We start from the raw sequence: 19079 nt of genomic DNA on the forward strand, positions 1-19079 counted from the left end.
TAATATTTTGAGGTTTGAATCTTCTTCTAGTCTTCCTCTTTTTTCTTTCTCTCTCTCTCTCTTTTTTTTTTTTTAGAGACAGAGTCTTGCTCTGTCACCAGACTAGAGAGCAGGGATGTGGTCATAGCTCACTGCAGCCTCAAACTCCTGGGCTCAAGCAATCCTCCCATCTCAACCTCCTAAATAGCTGGGACTACTGGAATGTGCTACCATGCCAGGTTAATTTCTTTTTTAACTTTTTGTGGAGACAGGGTCTTGCTATGTTGCCCAGGCTGGTCTTGAACTCCTGGCCTCAAGCAATTCTCCCTCAACCTCCAAATGTGCTGGGATTACAGGTCTGAATCACCATGCCACACCCTGTTTATGTATTTGAGTCATATGTTCAAATACCTAAGTTTGCTTTTTTATGGTTGCTTTATCAAATGAAAGACAAAAGATCTTAATTATGAATTTACTTTTTTTTTCTTCTCCCTAGAGCTTTTTAGAAATAAGAGTCCTAAAGAAAATCTGTGATTGATAAAGAGTTGGGCAAAACTTGGGAGATCACCCAATTGGAACGTTGGCATTTGGGAGTAGATACCATCCCGTTCACAATTGTCATAAGACGTATTTTGGGGATCCATCACCATATATATGTATGTTGGCCTATTTCTGTACAGCTACATGATACACATATAGTCCAAATAATCCTAAAAAACCAGAGTCATCTTAAGTGAAGAAAGATGGACATTAAGTATCCTATCACCATAACCTATTTTATTTTCCAGGACTTAAAGACTCTTTTTGCAAAATAAAATCCAAGGTTAAAAAAAATATATCTAACAGTGGGTTGGAAACTAGGTCTGGATATTATTCTAAGTTCTGCCACAGGCATGCAATTTGTCCTTGGGCAAGCTCCCAAGCTTATCTGTGTCTCTGTTTCACCATTCGCAGAACACAGCCTAAAGAGTCATCTCCCTCTCATTATTGTGGATGACAAGACATAAGAATGCTTATGTCCTTTTGCACCTCTCTTCTAAGAAGGGTGGAGGTCATTGCCAGGGGATATGTCTTAAAGAGATAACTAGATTAAAACTGGGAATGTGCAAAGAAAAATGATTAAATTCTAGAGTGGACAAGGCTTGAAATGAGTTTATAGCTTATTACTATTCTTTTGGTTCAAACAAAAAGTATTGCTTAAACTATTAAAATGTTTTTTTCTTGATACATCTAGTAAACTCCTTGAGAGAAGATAGATTCTATGTCTCATTCACATTTCCCATTAATTAGTAATTTCTCAATGAATTGAAATATTTGCTGCTTTTCTGATAATATCTAGGGCATTTCTCAGCATCTGTTTCATTCTCCATTGTACTCGACAAATGTTGTGTTGTATGAATAGATGGCTGTGTTGTATGTTTACACTATCAGGTAACAATTTCCTTTTGTTAAGTTTCCAATTTCTGGCTTTATTAACTAATGCTGCAATATGCTTTCTTATGCATCAGTATTTCCCTAGACATCTCATTAAAGTTAAATGCCTGTGATGTAGAATTTTGCAAAAGGAAAAGCGATAAACACAAGGAAAAACAATTCATACAAATAAAACAAAATGTGATTAGAAGACCATATATTTGTAAGGAAAGAAAATATTCATAAACATTAATAGTTATTGACAGTGAAATGATTGATGCTTTTCAAAATCAGAAATAAACTATTTATTTAAAAACGACCATGACATTCTATCATTTGAAACAAGGAATTTAATATTTCCTTACAGTAACATACTTCTCAATAAAAAGCCTTTCATTTTTGGCTGTCTGGTCTTATGATTAAGCTTTTCAAGTTGTGCTTGGTTACGAGGCAGGTGTTCCTAATTAGGAGATAAAGCCGAATAATTTGTCCTGCTCTGTAAAGAAACTAGGGCTTGTCGGTTTTCAGGTTTGTAATGAGAAGCGCGGCTGCCCGCGGGCGCCCAGTAAATACGACTCGCAGGAACCCGAGGCGCGCTGCCGAGCGGACCGCAGGGACGCGGCAGTGCCACCTGCTCGCGGGGCGGGGAGTAGCGCAGAACCCCCGCAACGTGCAACTCGGAAAGCCTCGTCCTCGCTGAAGGGAAGGGCTTTCTCTCGTGGGAAGGTTCCCGCAGCCCGACCTCCCTCGTCCGGCCGGCCAGGCCCCGGCCCGCCCAGGAGCCTGGACCGCGGGCGCAGGCGAAGCGCCGCTCCCGCGACCTCCGCGCAGGCCCCGCCTCCTGCCCAGGCCCCGCCCCGCCGCTCCGGCTCCCCAGCCCTGGCCTCCCCAGCCGTTGGCCCTAGCCAGGCCCCGCCCCCTGTCCTGGCCGCTCAGGGCGGCGGCTCAGTCTGGTCCCGGCCCTGGCTTACGCCGCCCCGCCCCCGCCCTGGCGGCCCCAGGCATAGGCCCTAGCCAGGCCCCGGCCCCGCCCCGGCCGCTCCAGGCCCCGCCCCCGCGCAGGCCCCGCCCCAGCGCTCCAGGCCCCGCCCCGTCCCTCAGTACGCGCTCCGCTCGGCAGCCTGTGGAACGCGGCGGCGCTGCAGCTCTTGCTCCTTTGTGTTCGGGCGGCTGCGGCCTCTCAGCTCCTCACCCGCGCGTTCTCTCGGCCCGCTAGCCTCGCGCTCTCCGGTGACGGACCATGTCGGCGGCGGGAGCGGGCTCGGGCGTGGAGGCGGGCTTCTCCAGCGAGGAGCTGCTTTCGCTCCGCTTCCCGCTGCACCGCGCCTGCCGCGACGGGGACCTGGTCACTCTCTGCTCGCTGCTGCAGCAGACGCCGCGCGCCCATCTGGCCGCCGAGGACTCCTTCTATGGCTGGACGCCCGTGCACTGGGCCGCGCACTTCGGCAAGGTGGGCGCGGGTGCTTTAAGACGCCATTTTCCGCGGCTTTCCGGCTGGGGGTCGGGAAGGCAGGGGCTGGGGGGCGGGGCGTGCCGGGAGCGCGGGGCGGAAGCGGGGTCGGCGCCACCGCCGCTGGAGAGACCTAGGGCGCATGTGCGGCGGCGCGCGGTCCGGGGCCTGGCATGGGGTGGGCGCGTGGCGTGCCGGGAACGCGGGGCGGAAGCGGGGTGGGCGGCAGGTGGGGCCCAGGGCGCATGTGCGGCGACTGCCGGGCTGTGCACGTTTCCAGCGGGGTGGGCCCCGGGAGACTCGGCTCTGCAGTCCGGCCGGCCTGCCGGCGCCTGGCACGGGGGCTCGAGCGGGGCCGTAGGGCGCGGCGCGGGCCTGGGCGAGAGTCCCGCGGGAGGCGCTGAGCCCTCGAGAGAGCCAGGTGTCCCGGAGGCTTCCCGTTACCCGTAGCCCCGAGGCGACTGTCCTTTCCGCTTCTCCCCTGCAGCACCTTCGCTTTTAGCTGTAGGTGGTATTTGAGCTGTTGTCGGTTGTGGACTGACCTGATTGGGAAGTCCCCAGGTGGTCGTGTAAGTGGAATGCTGACGCTTTCCATGTTTTTAGGGCGTAGAAAGTCACATATTTGTTTTTAAAATTCTTAGCTTGCACAGGTGTAGTAAAATTAGTAGTTGTATTTGTCTTGGCTCTCAATTACCGTGACAGTGGCTAGATTAAGTAGCCTTGGCCAAGTACTCTAGCTCTTTCCTGTAATCCCACTTTGAGAGGCTGACGGGGGGAGGATCGCCTGAGGCCAGCCTGGGCAACACAGCGAGACTCCGTCTCAACAAAAAAGAAAAGTTAGCCGGCGCAGTGGTTATGCTTATAGGCCAAGCTATTCGGGAGGTTGAGGTTGGAGGGTCGTTTGAGCCCAGGAGTTGGAGGCTGCAGTGAGCTTTGATGACGTCACTGCACTCCAGCCTGGGAGACAGCGAGATGTCACCAAAACAAAAAATTAAGCAACACCATCTTCCTCTGGCGCCTTTACATTTGCCTTCAGCTTCTTTAATTGAAGGTTTGGGGGGAAATAGTGCTATTTTGAGTTTCAAAAAGGTTATGTAACTAGTTTTCTCATCTGTGAAGTCGATTGGGGTATTTGCTCAGAGAAGTAGTTGTCTTAAACTGAGCTTACCATGCATTTCAAAAATGATCCACTTTAATGATTAACCTTTTTTAATTTTCCCAAATTCAGCAACATTTATAAATGTTTTCCCTCATAAATGAGGTTAGGTTGAAATAAAGAAATGGTTTTACTGAAATATATAGGAGATTCTTGTACCAGCTGAAGCAGCTTCAGATGCCTTGCTTGTCCCTAGTGCTACATCACTGCATCCTTGTATCTTTTGGGCAACAGTTCCTGATTCTCCTTGTAAAATAGAAAAGTCAGAGTCTTAAGAAATGAAAACCAGTTTTGATAGTGAGGGTGGGGCAAACAAGTTAATCAGCCCCCAGCTCTGTCTAAAGTTGTGCTATTCCAGTACCAGCTGCAGAAAACGAGTGCCCATGGGAAATCAGTTTCCTAACAAACAAAAGTTAAAGCACTCTCTTTCCTGCCCTTCTGCCTCCAGCCTTGAATAGATTTCCCAAGGCAGTCAGTAATATGAGGATTATTGGAGTAATCAGAGGGCCTCTTGCTCTGGTTTATTTTTACATTAAGCCTTAGGAAACTGAAAGCATTGGTTCTTGACATCTTTTCTGTCCCTGTGTTTCAGGGAGAAAACAGTTTTCTTACAATCAAGGACTGCTTTTATTTTTTGAGCAGACTCGCTCTGTGGTTGGTTTCCTCCTGGTTTCCTCCTCTACCGTGGTTGAGGATGATAGTGTCTCATGATAATCAGTGTACAATCTGTAGACTGCTTAAAGCCTCATTACAAATGGACACTTAAAATACCAACCCAGGGATGCTTCCAATTATCTCTGAGGATAAAAATTGCCATAACTACTTTAAAATGGTAGATTTTTGGGTTAAGTGTATTTTACCAGAATATTTTTAAAGAAACCAAGTAAAATCACTTGGAAAAAGTCTCTGTCTCAAGCAGGGCACAGTGGCTCATGCCTGTAAATCCTGGCACTCTGGGAGGCCAAGGCGGGCCATCGCTCAAGGTCAAGGTCAGGAGTACGTAACCAGCCTGAGCAAGAATGAGATCCCATCTCTACTAAAAATAGAAATTAATTGGCCAACTAAGATATATAGAAAAAAATTAGCCGGGCATGGTGGTGCATGCCTGTAGTCCCAGCTGCTTAAGAGGCTGAGGCAGAAGGATCTCTTGAGCTCAGGAGTTTGAGGTTGCTGTGAGCTAAGCTGACGCCATGGCACTCTACCCTGGGCAACAGAGTGAGACTCTGTCTCAAAAAAAAAAAAAGTCTCTGTCTCTGAGGAACTTGAGTAGATTTACCTTGGAAGCCAAATGTTTTTACTAGAGGCATCTCCTTTATTGTTTTCAGCTGTCTTTTTTTTTTTTTTTTTTGAGACAGAGTCTGGCTTTGTTGCCTAGGCTAGGGTGAGTGCCGTGGCATCAGCCTACCTCACAGCAACCTCCAACTCCTGGGCTCAAGCAATCCTTCTGCCTCAGCCTCCTAAGTAGCTGGGACTACAGGCATGTGCCACCATGCCCGGCTAATTTTTTTTATATATATGAGTTGGCCAATTAATTTCTTTCTATTTATAGTATAGACGGGGTCTCGCTCTTGCTCAGGCTGGTTTCGAACTCCTGACCTCGAGCAAACCGCCCGCCTCGGCCTCCCAGAGTGCTAGGATTACAGGCGTGAGCCACCGCGCCTGGCCTGTTTTCAGCTGTCTTTAATCATTAGGCCTATATGGGCTCAGCTACAGAAGGGGCCTTAGAAACCTTTCTCTCCTGTCCATGCCCATCTGTGAGAAAAAGCTGGCAGAGCAGAAATTAGGCCAGGACTCAGGGCTACAGCTTCCCAGGACAGGCTTTCGCCCCACCTTGCCAGCAGTTGCCCTCCTTGTATATGGGTCCAGGCTTGTGTTCTTAGAAATGTGCCAATGGTGCACAAGTTACCTCATTGTTTGTGAGGCTTATTTGTTCCCAGACGACTAAACATTATTTAAAACCTATAATTATACCTTGCTTTTATAAAATACACTCTTGAACAGTATCTTTTCAGAATTCCAAACCCAGTTTCCTAAATTAAACCAACGTGTAACAGATTTAAGTCTAGTGAGCTCTCGGTTGATGTTAACCACTTTGGTACAAGTGTGGACTATAGTCGATAGCCACAGATGAACTCGAACAGCCCAGCGTCAACTGTAGCCAGCCGTGATATGAAGGCACACAGCCAACCGTCGACTTTAGTCTATAATTTTGAATTGACTTTTCTAATTTTTCATTTATCAAAATAAAATTGTAAACATTTAAAAATAACGTAATAAAAACATAAATGTATATGTTACCTATTCTGATTTACAATACAAGTAAAGCTGCCTGTAAAGTAAAACAAGCTTTCAGTGCTTTCAAGCTTTCCTCATCACACAAGAGTAAAACGGATTTGTCATCAATGCACAGCACAAACTATCTTGCGGACTATGGAGTACCAGCTGTGGGCAAGGTTTCGCGGCCGGTGAGCACCGTACCAAAGTGGTTAAAGACTAACCACTTTGGCACACAAAGTGATTTTCATCTTTGTTTCATTTTTATTGATTTTAAAATCTGTTCATTTTTCACTTAGTAAATTAATAAAGGCAATAAATCAAAATATACAAAAGTTGTCTCATCAGCCTTTACTCCTAGGTTCAAGTATGTTGAAGACATACCATGTTTGAAAAGTGTATATCCCACCTGTGAGTTCATTTCACAAAAGTGTTTATTGAAGTGATCTATCCTTTGCAAGGAAAGGCTTAAATTACTAAACAGGTGGATCAGGATGGGAGTGTCAGATATCTTTTCTCATGTGCGGTCTCTCCTCTTGAAAGAGAATTGCTCACAGTTCATGCTTTTTCACTGGATGCTTTGTGATCCAGGAGGGAAAACAGGGAGGCCAGCATCAGAGTACATGTGGAGCTGAGCAATTGCTTGACAAAATGGTAGGCTCTGGCATTGTTGAACGAGATGAATTCTGTTAGCCAGAGGCTAGCATAGTATTCATACCTGGCTACAAAATCTTGTCTTGCCAGTCTTCTTGTTAGTCACCTGTAAGGTGCAGAGCTCAGCTGTGCTGCAGGCCTTTTTTTGCATAGCTTTTTTAAAAGACTAAGAAATTAATACGCAGAAGGGGCCTCAATTGAGTATTGTATAATGAACAAATACTCAGTACTGCCTTGTATGAAAGTGTGCAGTTGTGCACAGGAAACAGTCTTTGACTATAGTTTACTGTGGCTACGGAAAAGTTTTGTAACCTAGGAATTACTTTAACGTTTTCTTTGTGTTGAATAATATGTGCAAAAAAAAACCAGTTTTGGTAGAAGGCTTTGAATAATGCACTTTAATCTTTTCTGATTGGGGATTTATTCAATGTAGGGAAACCAAAAAAATTTAAATCTGTATAGTACTAGTCTTTTTGCATTTATTTCTATTCCTATGTGCCAACTTATTTTATAAGGACAAGGAGAAATGTTCTTTTAAATGCCTTTTAAAATTTGTGTGGTATCAGAGAAGGAAGGACTTAATTTGTTCTCTTAAAAAAATTAATAACAAAAATACCATTTATCACCATTATAGAATTTAGGCTATTTGTGTAACATTTAGTAGTAAACTGACATGTCTGCATGTTTCCACCCCTTTCCTATTTTTGAAGTTGGAGTGTTTAATACAGTTGGTGAGAGCTGGAGCCACACTCAACGTCTCCACCACGCGGTACTCCCAGACACCAGCCCATATTGCTGCTTTTGGAGGACATCCTCAGTGCCTAGTCTGGCTGATTCAAGCTGGAGCCAACATTAACAAACAGGTGATTGTTTGCTTTTGTTTTTTTCTTTTTCTAGTTATAATTATGCACGTGGTGGTACTGTTTTAAATTGAGACCTTAATTAGAGTTTGATATCTTTACCTGAGAGCAAACTGGAATTTGTTTCTTCAATTATTTGTGGGTAATAGGCCCTTTCTGTAGCAATGCTTTGTGTTTATAAGAGTGCTTTATAGGTGACTATTATGTGACTCAGGATAATCAGCTGTGTCCAGGGTGATTTGCCCAGGGTTGTGGCTGGTAATTAAAGGAGCCAGGCTTGGAGTCCAAGTTTCCTGGTTCCCTGCTCACAGCTGCCTTAGCTTCATTCCCACAGGTAATTATTTTAAAAAACACATTCATGCTAGCAAAAATAGAGCTATTAAGTCAGCTCTCAAGAAGTTAATGTTGCTTCAGATACAAGTTAGGGATGATGACTGGATGCAGATAAGTAGCTAAGGGTTATTTACTAAGTGGGAACAGTCAGTGATGCACAGACTTGGGATTTAAGATTAAGTATACAAACTTGAACATAATTGTGCCACTTTTTTATGGTGTATTTTCAGATCTTTTCACCTAAATGAAACACATGTGCACACAGGTGTTCAGATTATTAGGGACTTGGTTGCACAAGGCAGGCATCTGGGTATAGAAGCATCCATAGAGAGTCTGCTTTGGACCAGTCCCCAGACTTCTCTTGTGATGGGTACCCTTAACCCTTGAAGTCACGATAGCCCTTTTGTTAGCTGCCCCAACACACTGTTGACTCATCTTGAGGTAATCAGTTTGTAATCTCTTACAAAGCCAGATCCAAGTCTTTCTCATTCTTCATCTTGTGTACATTTAATTTTTTTGAACCTGGCGTAGCAAACTCATCTTCTAGTCTGTTAGTCTTTTGGCATGTTAGCTGCTAACAGTTCTAAGTTCATTTTTCTCAAGGTGAATATTACAGACTGGCCGTCTCTTAGGTGAGCCTAGGCGGTTACTAAAACGCAGATGTGCTTTCTGCAGCCTCAGTGTCTGGGTTTCCCCAAAAGGAAATGAAGTCAACTTTCATGTGATTTGTTTTTAGAGTCTATATTGACTAGCCTAGGTAAGTATTTGCAAGCCTTCTCTTTAATACTCCTTGTAGATTTTAGCTGGCATTTGATGTTGCCTTTAGTTTGTAGTATCTAGATTAGACAGGCTAGGCACCTTTATTAAAAATCAAGGTGCCTGACCTGTCTTCAGATTTCTAGCACCACTCCCCGTCCCTTTATCAACCAGAGTTTGCCATAGTTTAAAGATGACTAGTCGGAACTGGAGACTTGGGTGCCCTTCACGTGGCTTTTACTCTTGGAACCTTCTGGTGGCAAATTTCTTTAAACAGGGTGTGTTCTGCCCCCTTTTTTTAAAAAAATGACTGAAATGTATTTTTTCACCATTCTGGAGGCTATTCAAGATCAAGGTGTCAGCAGGTTTGATTCTCCTGAAACATCTCTGAAGCTTGTAGTTGGCTGCTGCCTCATCGTGTCCTCACGTGGACTTTACTCTGTGTGTGCATTCCTGGTGTCCTGTGTGTTCTGCTTTTAAAGATTGTTCTCCTTGTATATATAACACTAAACAGGAGCTGGGTAGTTTTGATTTTTCTTTGTCATCTGTTACTATCCCAATATAACAAACCCTTTCTTTTATTTCATCTTATTCTGAGGATAGCTTTAAAAAACTTTTTTTGGGGTGGCAAAAACCTCATCTAAATCTAAATTTTAGTTTCCCTGGCATTATCAACGTAATTTTTATTTGTCCTTATTTTGTACTGCTTCTTTGTCCTCTCCTTTTGGGGAGGCAAGGGCTAGGTTTTTGCTTTTTTAAAAATCTGAGTTCACTAAATAGTTTTCCTACATAGACACATGGTTTTCTGTGTTTCTCTTCAAAAATGAGATTTTTCTGTTTAGAGCTTTGTTTGTATTCTGTTTAGGGTTGTGTAGACCCCTGTTTAAATAAAGGCTCCCTGCTAAGCAGTGGAGCCTTTCCTACTCTGTTTTTCTGTAAATTAATCTACCACTGTTTGTTTTAGCTGCAGGTGGCCCCCACCCCAGCTTTAAAACTCCAGTGAGTTAATGCACTGGTGAAGGAGCCCGGATATTTACTGAATGTTGAGTGAACTGTTTTTTTCTGGTGTCACACTCCAGCCACACTTGCCCACTCCTGCTTTTTATCTTTATCCCTTGATTATGTGGTGGTCCGCCTGCTGCCAGGTCCAGCTTGTGGCTTTGAAGTGTGATTGCTGCTGAGCCCTCAGAACTCCCAGCCACAAATTCTTAATTTTTCTAACAGAAATGATTTTCTTCTCTTGATGGCTTGTACCTTTGATTACATTTGCTCTGTTTGTCTCTTACTTACCTGACAATGTAAACTTTTTTTTAGATGATTTTAGTCTCTGCAGTAGTTTCCCTGGGTCTGTTCACTTCCTTCTGCCTGTGTTACGTCTTTCCTGCCACCTCCATCGTGGAGTTCTAAATCATAAATCCTATTCTTATGCAGAGCTTGTTGTGTTTGACCTTTGTGTTGTTCTCCCTTCTCTTTACCAAACCATCTTGTGTAAAATGTGTTCCCAGTTCCAGTTCAAAATAGAAAATTCAAGTGAGACATTGATGCCGTTGACTCAGGCACAAAGGCATGTGTGGTAGGCACAAAGGAACATGGGTGTATCAGGCCATATGGTAGCTGTTATGTGCTATCTCTTGGCCTCCACTACTATTTTAATGTGAGGTGTCTTTTTTTTTATTTGCTATGATTATTTTGGGTTAATGTACAATACATTTGTGCTAAAATCTACCATAAAATGGTTTGTGAATCACCATTGAGAGCATTCACACCCTTTGGACTGGAGGAGCCCTGGGATGCTTGGTCATTGACTTTAGCTAAACATTCCCTGGCTGGCCTTATCATCTCTCCACATGGAGATTTATGTGTTCTGCTTCAAATCCTGCTCACCACAGTGTTATATTTCAAAGATGGATGAGGTCATCTTTGGCCTATGCTAATTATTTTAATTTAAAATGGCAGAAGTTTTTTTAGGTCTGAGTGTTTATGTGTTGCTTTTTGTTGTTTCAGGATTGTGAGGGTGAAACTCCCATTCACAAGGCGGCTCGCTCTGGGAGCCTGGAATGCGTCAGTGCCCTTGTGGCGAATGGGGCTTACATCGAGTAAGTGTCTTCATTTATTCTTCCCAAGTAAAGATGTAGTCAAGGATGTTGTGTTTAAAGGCAGTACTTAGAGCAAGCAAAAGCCCTAAAGCTTTGATTTTTACAATTAGTAATGTAAGATTGCCCTTTAGACTAGTTGGTGTCAGTGAGGACAGTGGTGTGGCATAAGTTGACCACTAGCAGAAGGGGGTTTAATTTCACAGCCTCCGAATTCTTGTCATGAGAGAAAGTATTTGGATGGAAAAAACAGTTAACTAATTAGATTTGGGACTTGGCATCATTGACTCTGCCACTAACTAGTTGTGTCACCATGGGCGAGTCTTGAGACTTTTCTTTGCCAAGTTTTAATTTCAAAACAAGAAGCTTGGCTTGGATTAAAATATCTTTTCAGGCCTCTTTGGCTCAAAAAATTCTTGAAGACAGCTTTTCTACGTTTTGATTTCCTCATCTTGGTAGATGTGAGAACATGATGTTTAAAGCCTGTTATGACTTAATGATTTATAGCTCCTAGGAAGGTATTACTATGTACATTAAAGACTTCAAACTTGTGAGTTTCTGATACTATTGCATTGTTCTAGAATGTTTTAGCCCAGTTTACATCAACTAGATTATAATTTGATAGAACAGTCTTAATGTTTAAGTTTTTTAATTTAGAAATGAGATCTTATATGCAGACCTTAGCTAGCCATGCCAGTATACGTTTATTTTAGGTGTTAAATTCATGTGTTTTAACTTTCTCTTAAAAATTTATTTTATAAAAATTTTTCTTCTGCAGTTCACAGCATTAACAAAATGGATGCGGTTTTCACCCTTAAATGTTGAGTGTAAGCTATAGAGCTGTAATAACCAAAATAACTGATAATACCAGCTTTTTTGTTTTACCTTAAGTGTTATGAATGATTCATAATGATTAATTATAAACCACATTTTCTAATTGGAAATGTGAAAATTTAGACATTGCGAGAAGTAAAACCCACAAAACTAACTTAGTTTAACCCTTTGGTTTCCATTTCATTGCTTTGACTCTGTATTATAATAAATATTGAAAATAGATCCTGGGCAGCAAAACCATAGAGGTTAATGCAAGGCATGTCTAAGTACCAGAGGCTGTCATTAGTCTCTTAGCTTCTGTTTCATTAAGTTTATTGGCAAGATTAATCATTAGATTGGGCATGGATCTTTTACTTACATAGTGACATAGTGTTATAAATATAGCCTTTATCTACTGCTACATTGCAGGGACCCTGGTGACTTCATATCTAGCTATGGCATAAGGTAATGTAAAAAGAACTGATAATATGAATACATATTATATATTATGAGAATATTAGGAGAATTCTCAATGGGTTACTTTACAGCAAAGTTACATAGCCATTTTCTTAGCTGTATTTAGATTAAACAAATGTTTAATAACAGAAGCTTTGATTATAAAATACAGAGTCATATAACATAATTTATTAAATTGCTTAATTGTCATTTATTGAAATAATTAGTTGATTTTTTAATGACTTATTTTTCTAAATACTCTAATTGGTCCTGAGCATTTCATTACAAAGATGTTAGTTTCATTCATTTTAATGGATAGCTTAATCCTTTGAGCCAATAAATATCTATCACAATGTCCTTTTTTAGAAGGTGTCTTTTTAAAAATGAGAATTTTTATTTATAATTCTGTCCTTGGTTACAGGGCCCTCAAGTGTCTCTTTTCTACCAGGTGTGGCTGAGATGGCCTCAGGTGCCAGTCTGTTTTTCCTTCTCAGTATAAGAGCCACCCCTCAAGACCCTGCATTATGGTGACTTCCCTGGACTGAGCTTTCAGATTTTTTTAGAAGAGAGTTAACCTGAGCTACCTAGCCAAAAGCAATTCTTAAAATTATGTCTTTGGCCTGGGGATAAAGCACAAGTAATTGTAATTTATCGCTTTTGCATATGTGGTTACTTAGTCTTAACATACAGATAAAATATCAGTTTTGCCAGTAATTTAAGTTGTAAATTGCTTCTTGATATCTGTTCTGCCATTTTTATAATTTACCCCTTTAAGTCTTACCAACATTATAAAGTTTGAATCCCCCAGATAATGGTATTTAGGTCTTTTTTATTTGTTCCCTTATAATGCTATTCATATGGTAAAGTGTAGTCCTAACAAAAATACACCCCCCTACTTTTTTTTTTAAAGATCAGCTTATTTAAAGTTATGTATTTTTTCCTGTTCAGATGGACTGAATTATTCTTCATATTACATGCTATAATATTTAGGAGAAAATATAAATTTTTCCTTTCCTGTGAATAGATTAAAAAGCTGCCTTATGTCAGTATTTTTAAATTAATAATTTTGCTCTTAATTCCTGCTTTGCTTTTCATATCTCTGTGACATAAAGTGGCCAAAGTCTTAAATTGTGATTTTTTTTTTTTTTTGGACATCAGGTAGATGAGGAGGGCAAGTACACTTAAGTATCTGTGGCTAGAATGGTTTGTTACATAACTTACTTGTTAATGTAGGTTGCATCTGTAAGATAACGCATTTCAGCTGCTGTGCATCGTATTAAATTTTCTAGCACCACACGTGAGTATGTTAATGGACTTTCTTTTTCTTTTCTTATTTTAAATCTTGAGTTTTGGTGCCAAGTTTTTTTTTCTATGTGAAGTTCTATTTCTGGCTTATAGAATGGTCATTATTTGCCATTATTTCTAAAAATTAAAATACACAGGATTAAATCTCAGTTCTGTGACCAAACTAAATGTTTGTGTACTTTAAAGGATCCAAACTTCTGTATCTAAGCCTGGAGTTTTCAGTAAGTGTGTTTTCTCCACCTTTCATCTTTCTTGGTTGGTATAGTTAAGTTTTTTCATCACAGCCAGGATTTGAACACTGCTTGTTTCCCCCTCAGGGTTTTGATGGGAAGAAGGGCATATACTAACATGAAAAAGTGGTCACCTCATTTTTCCTTTGGATCATCAAATAAGTAGCAGCATAAGGTTAAGTCTTAATGTGATTTTGGAAAAAGACTGTTGAAAAGTTGCTGACTATCTGCTGATACTTAGAGCTTTTTACTACTAACATTGTAAATAGCAGCTTTTGAGCCTTGGATTAGCTTTACTTTTAGTAACTTGGTACCAGTTAATTTTGCCTACTTCTTGATCTTTATTTTCTTGAGAGATAAAGTGGAGAATGTTTCCATATCAACCAGATTTTAAAATAGCTTTATGCCACTGAATAGAAATAAAGGGACTTAGCTGGATTTAGAGTGAAACCAGAATTACTTGCATGTCAGGCAAATTTGCTAGTCCATCTTAATACCACATACACAGATGAACACATAGATGCTAGTATTTAATCGCAAAGTCTCATACCCTTCTGTAGGAGAGGATTCCCTTAGCATCTGTTTATTCTGTGGTAACTAGATACCAAGTGGGCTACATAGTAATATATTTTAGCTTAATTATCTTGATCCCAAGAGAAACTTAACTAATCATTAGTAAGCTGGAGAAGCATCTATAGCTTTATATAAGCAAGTTCAATGACTCATTCTAGAAAAGTCTTTCTTGCCTAGTTTAGAAAACAGACACAGTTGGCTATAATAACAAAAGCTTAGAATGTGATGTTAATAGAATTACTGTTATAAAGAATGCTACTGAACTTTTAGACATTTTTAAGCCAAACTAAACCAATTTATTTGGTTTATTATAATTGGTGGCATTTGTGACCCACCTTTATTTGTTTACTATAGATCTCTTTCTAGAAGCCAGATTTTCATTATGGCAAATACAGATGATGAGCATATTTAATATTAGGGTCAGAAATTCATTTGTAACTTTTGGCCCTTGGCAAAATGTAACCCAGATTTACTTTATTAGCCACTCATTTTGGAAATTTATGTCATTTGTTCATTTACCCTTAGAATAATAGTCTACTTATGAAATTCATCAGGATTAAGACTCTGAATTAGTATTTTCTGATTTTAGAGTCTCTGAATTCTAGTCATCCTTACGTCCTGGTATTTGCCTCTTTTACCTAATCATCACTGTAGCAAACTTCTGTGATCTTGCTGTTTCCTGGTTGTTGTTCTTATTAAAGTGTTTCAGAATGGGGGAATCATTTCCTGAGATAGCTATTGAGGTTTGGCTGCCAGACAGGAGCAGATGGTGGGCTGATGGTATTCCAGAATTATTGACAAATTTGAGTTTAAAATTGTGATTATATTTCATACAACTGTATAATGTATAGGCTTTAATATTAGTGTAATCACTGCTTTTATAGTGCATGCCAGTAAAACCAATGATTTCTAAATCCAAATCCTTCTTAAATTATAGTGAGAGCATGTTAAATAATTACATCCAACGCCTTGAATGATGCTCTTGTATTTTAATGTATGCAAACATAATCATAGTTCAGTTACATTGTAAAACTATCCTCAGTAGTATTGAACTTGAAATGAAAACTTGGCACCAAATTTATTCAGGTAGAAACTTTTAAAAGAAAAGTTTCTTCCTATTGTTAACTGAAGAATATATTTAAGAAAGTCTTCATAATTATATAAGAGTTTGGATACCAAAGGGTTAAAATTTCTTTTACTGAAGAAATTTTAGATGTTTGCTAATGTTTTGTCTGTACAAATGGACATTTAGTAATGTTTCTTTTTTTAATGATTCCATGTATTTGCTTATTTCCATCTAGGAATAGTTACTAATGTATTTGAGATACAGCATACCAAATTTTAAAGTAACCAGAATCGTGAGTTGATGGTTTTTAGTCCATACTGTTAAACTTTTGTTAAACTATTGACATATTTAAATTGGCTTCATGCTAAAAATTACTGAAGGTATTTAAAAGGCAGTGTGTTGGAGCAGTCGCTCATGGTTGAGGCGGTCACACGGCAGTGGCTTAAGCTCAGTGAATGTGCTTCTGCACCTCATGCGTGTGTTTGTGTCTTTAATCCAAATGTTGCCTGCAAATATGTGATCCCTTATTATTTAAGTTTCCTGTTTTATGAACCATTGCCCGTTTTAAATCACACAGAAGATTCTGAATCTGTAAAAACTACACATGTCAATGTTTTACAGCTACGTAATTCGAATTGACTTGATTTTTTCAAGTAATCCTAGAAAGGGGGAGCATTCCATATAGAAACTGCTGAAACTGCCACAGGTGCTTCTCCGAAAACCTTACAGTTGTGGCATTGAATGTTCAGTATCGCTTCCTTTCTGCACACAAGGCATACTGTTGAGGTATTTGTTGCGGTGATTGGTTTTAATGCTAATCTAGGAATTCAGATATAGATTCTTTAGATTTGCATGCTTTGCTTACCCTAATTTATGATATCTATCTTTTTATTTGTAAACTAACAATAGCTAAGTTGAGATCAGAATTTTAACAGAAATATTATTTATATAAAAATTGTGGTTATCCTTTATTGTCACATGGCATTAACAATAAGTAAACATTCTGAAGATGATGTGACAACTCGAATTCTAAAATTGATTTCAGGTATTTCCTGATCTGTGGTTTTTCAAAATTAAAAAACAAAACGACAAAAACTGTCCTTATCAGAATGGCTTCATTAATCTAGGACTGTGGCACTGTAAGTGGAAACTAGACGGGACACTGGCCAGCAGCAGGGGCTGGTGGCAGAGAGGAGTTGAACTTTGAAGTTGTTTTTGTGGGAGTAGTTGTTAGATATAAATTGTAATACGCTGTATAGAATATTATTACAGAAAAAAGAGTATATAAGCATTTGTCTTTTATAAGGTTAATGCTATCTTGATTTGGTTTTGCCAGTTATTTGGCAGAACATTTAATTAATAATAAAGATTATTCTATGTCATCTCATGTTTTAATATTCCCATTTTGAAAGAATAGTAGGAACTATTGGGAGAAATGAGTGGCCTGCTCAGTGATTGCTTGTCAAAGTCTTGGTGAGTGTTACAGAAGCTAGAATTTATAGATTTACGCAGTCATTGTAGTTTCCATGATAAATTGCAGTGAATTTAGCTTAGCCTAAAAATCTGGTCATGCCAACTTTCTTTTAAAGAAAATTAGTGTTTAAAACTTCAAACTAGAACCAATTTGAACATCAAGTTGCCTGTTGTCTAATTTTTTTTCTAGTCTTTGCCCATTTTCAGAGATTTTTCCAATGGACCTTAGGGAAGACTAGAGAGGGTGGGCTAGAGCTTTAGAATGACCTCACAGCACACTCCTCTTATTGTCTGAAATGGACAAAGACACATTTTAGGTTAGGTACAGTCTGTGTGCATCCATGTGCTTCAAACTGAAGGTGCTAAATTCAGAAGTCTGTGTGTTTTAAAGATCCAGTCTAAAAATAATGTGCACACTTTCATAACTACCACAATTTTCATTCAAAATACAGTTTTTGAGAATCTTTTTAAACAGTTTCTTGCAGATACTGTAAATTTCCCTTTGAAGTACTGTGCGCAAATACTGCAGTGCAAATAGATGAACATGGTCTTTACTGATGTTTCACTGAGGTTGACAGGAGCAGTCAGCAGGTAGCAAGCACCCCTGTCCACATAATACACTCAGTAAATTACCATGGATTGAAGGGTGAAGGATGGATTGTTTAAGTAGTACTGTGACAGAACAAAGTACTAGATTCAAATGTGAAATTAACAAAGAACCTATAAATCAAGTGGTTCGTTTATGTGCCCAAAACCTCTTGAATTTTGGGGAAATAAAGCAGCATAGCTTAGATTTCGTATGTACTTTAACGTGGAACACTAAATGGAGTTTAAATTTGACAAATTTTAGCCAGGATTACTGTTCAACATTAAAACATCAAAATTGAAATATTGCTTAACTAATAGGAAAGCATATATGAAAATCAAATTTAAAGACCTGATCTTTTTGTTAAATGCAAGTGTTTTGAGAACTGTATAATTTAATTATTCTAATCTTTTGCTAAGATTTGGAATAAACATAAATGTCCACCAGTGGATGAATGGATAAAGAAAATATGGTCTATATACACAATGGAATACTATTTAGCCATTAAAAGAAAATTTTATTCACAGCAACATGGATGAGCTTAGAAGACATTATGTTAAGTGAAATAAGCCAGATCCAGAAAGATAAATACTGCATGTTCTCATTCATATGTGGAAGCTAAAAAAATTGATTTTATAGAAGTGGACAGTAGAATGGTGGTTACTAGAGGCTGAGAAAGGTGAGAGAGTATAGGGAGGGATTGGTTAAAGGATGCAAAATTATAGCTAGATAGAAGGAATAAGATCTAATGTTCTGTAGCACTCGAGGGGGACTTGTCAACGATAACTCATTTTTAAATGGCTGTGAGAGGATTTTGAATGTTCCCAACGCAAATCATAATGTTTGAGGTGATGGATACTAATTACCTTGATTTGATCACTGTGCATTATACTGAAACTTTCAAGGTGCCCCATAAATATGTACAATTATGTCAATTAAAATATTGATAAAAGTAGAATAGTTATCAGTATCATCTATTTGGTTAAATGTTACTCACCAGATCTGGCCTGCTGCCTGTTTCTGTATGGTCTATAAGCTAAGAATGGTTTTTACATTTTAAAATGGCTGAACAAAAATCAAAATGTTTTCTAACACATAAGATTATATAAAATACAAATTTCAGTGTCCATAAATAGCCACACTCAACTGACTGAGGTTGCTTTCAGGTTGTAACAAAAGAATGGAGTAATTGGGACTGAGGATATATGGCTTTGTAAAGCCTAAAATATTGTCTATAAAGAACTGTCTAGTTGTTTATAGAAAAAGTACCCTTGGATTAGGTGATCACTAATGATCATTTCCAGCTGATTTCTATTATGTGCACTACACAGTTGAGCTACTACTTGCGAGTTTAATGTGAGCAGAGAAGAATTGGGATATTTCAAACAGGAAAGAGAGTGAAGGTAATGCATGTAGGAAAGCAGGAGAGGAGTGTGGATGGTTTTATTGTGTACCGGAGTCAGGCATTAGCAGATCCTTCTGCTTGAGAATATAAATACCGTTCAGTTAAACTATATGTTGTATGCATCCAGTCCCTAGTAGGAGAGATACCAGAGTGGAAATAACTCACTAGAAGCAGAGAAGGAACACGCACTATATGTTCCTGTTT

At 39.7% G+C, this 19079-nt stretch overlaps 1 protein-coding gene across 4 annotated transcripts in view; it reads left to right on the forward strand.

The window, feature by feature from the left end:
• Positions 1–2478: 2478 nt before the first annotated feature.
• Positions 2479–19079, forward strand: part of ANKRD10 (ankyrin repeat domain 10) — a 33646-nt gene continuing 17045 nt past the window's right edge. For 3 of the 4 annotated variants that reach the window (XM_012751989.2, XM_076009282.1, XM_076009281.1), the window contains exons 1-3: positions 2479–2842; positions 7637–7789; positions 10880–10971. In XM_012751989.2, the coding sequence (XP_012607443.1) occupies positions 2633–2842; positions 7637–7789; positions 10880–10971 (455 nt within the window). In that variant the 5' untranslated portion in view covers positions 2479–2632. Of the gene's footprint in view, positions 2843–5607; positions 6464–7636; positions 7790–10879; positions 10972–19079 lie in introns of those variants that run through there. The other variant, XM_076009280.1, reaches the window with a different exon arrangement.

This window comes from Microcebus murinus, chromosome 13 (genome assembly GCF_040939455.1).
Source record: "Microcebus murinus isolate Inina chromosome 13, M.murinus_Inina_mat1.0, whole genome shotgun sequence".
NCBI classification, from domain to species: Eukaryota; Metazoa; Chordata; class Mammalia; order Primates; family Cheirogaleidae; genus Microcebus; species Microcebus murinus.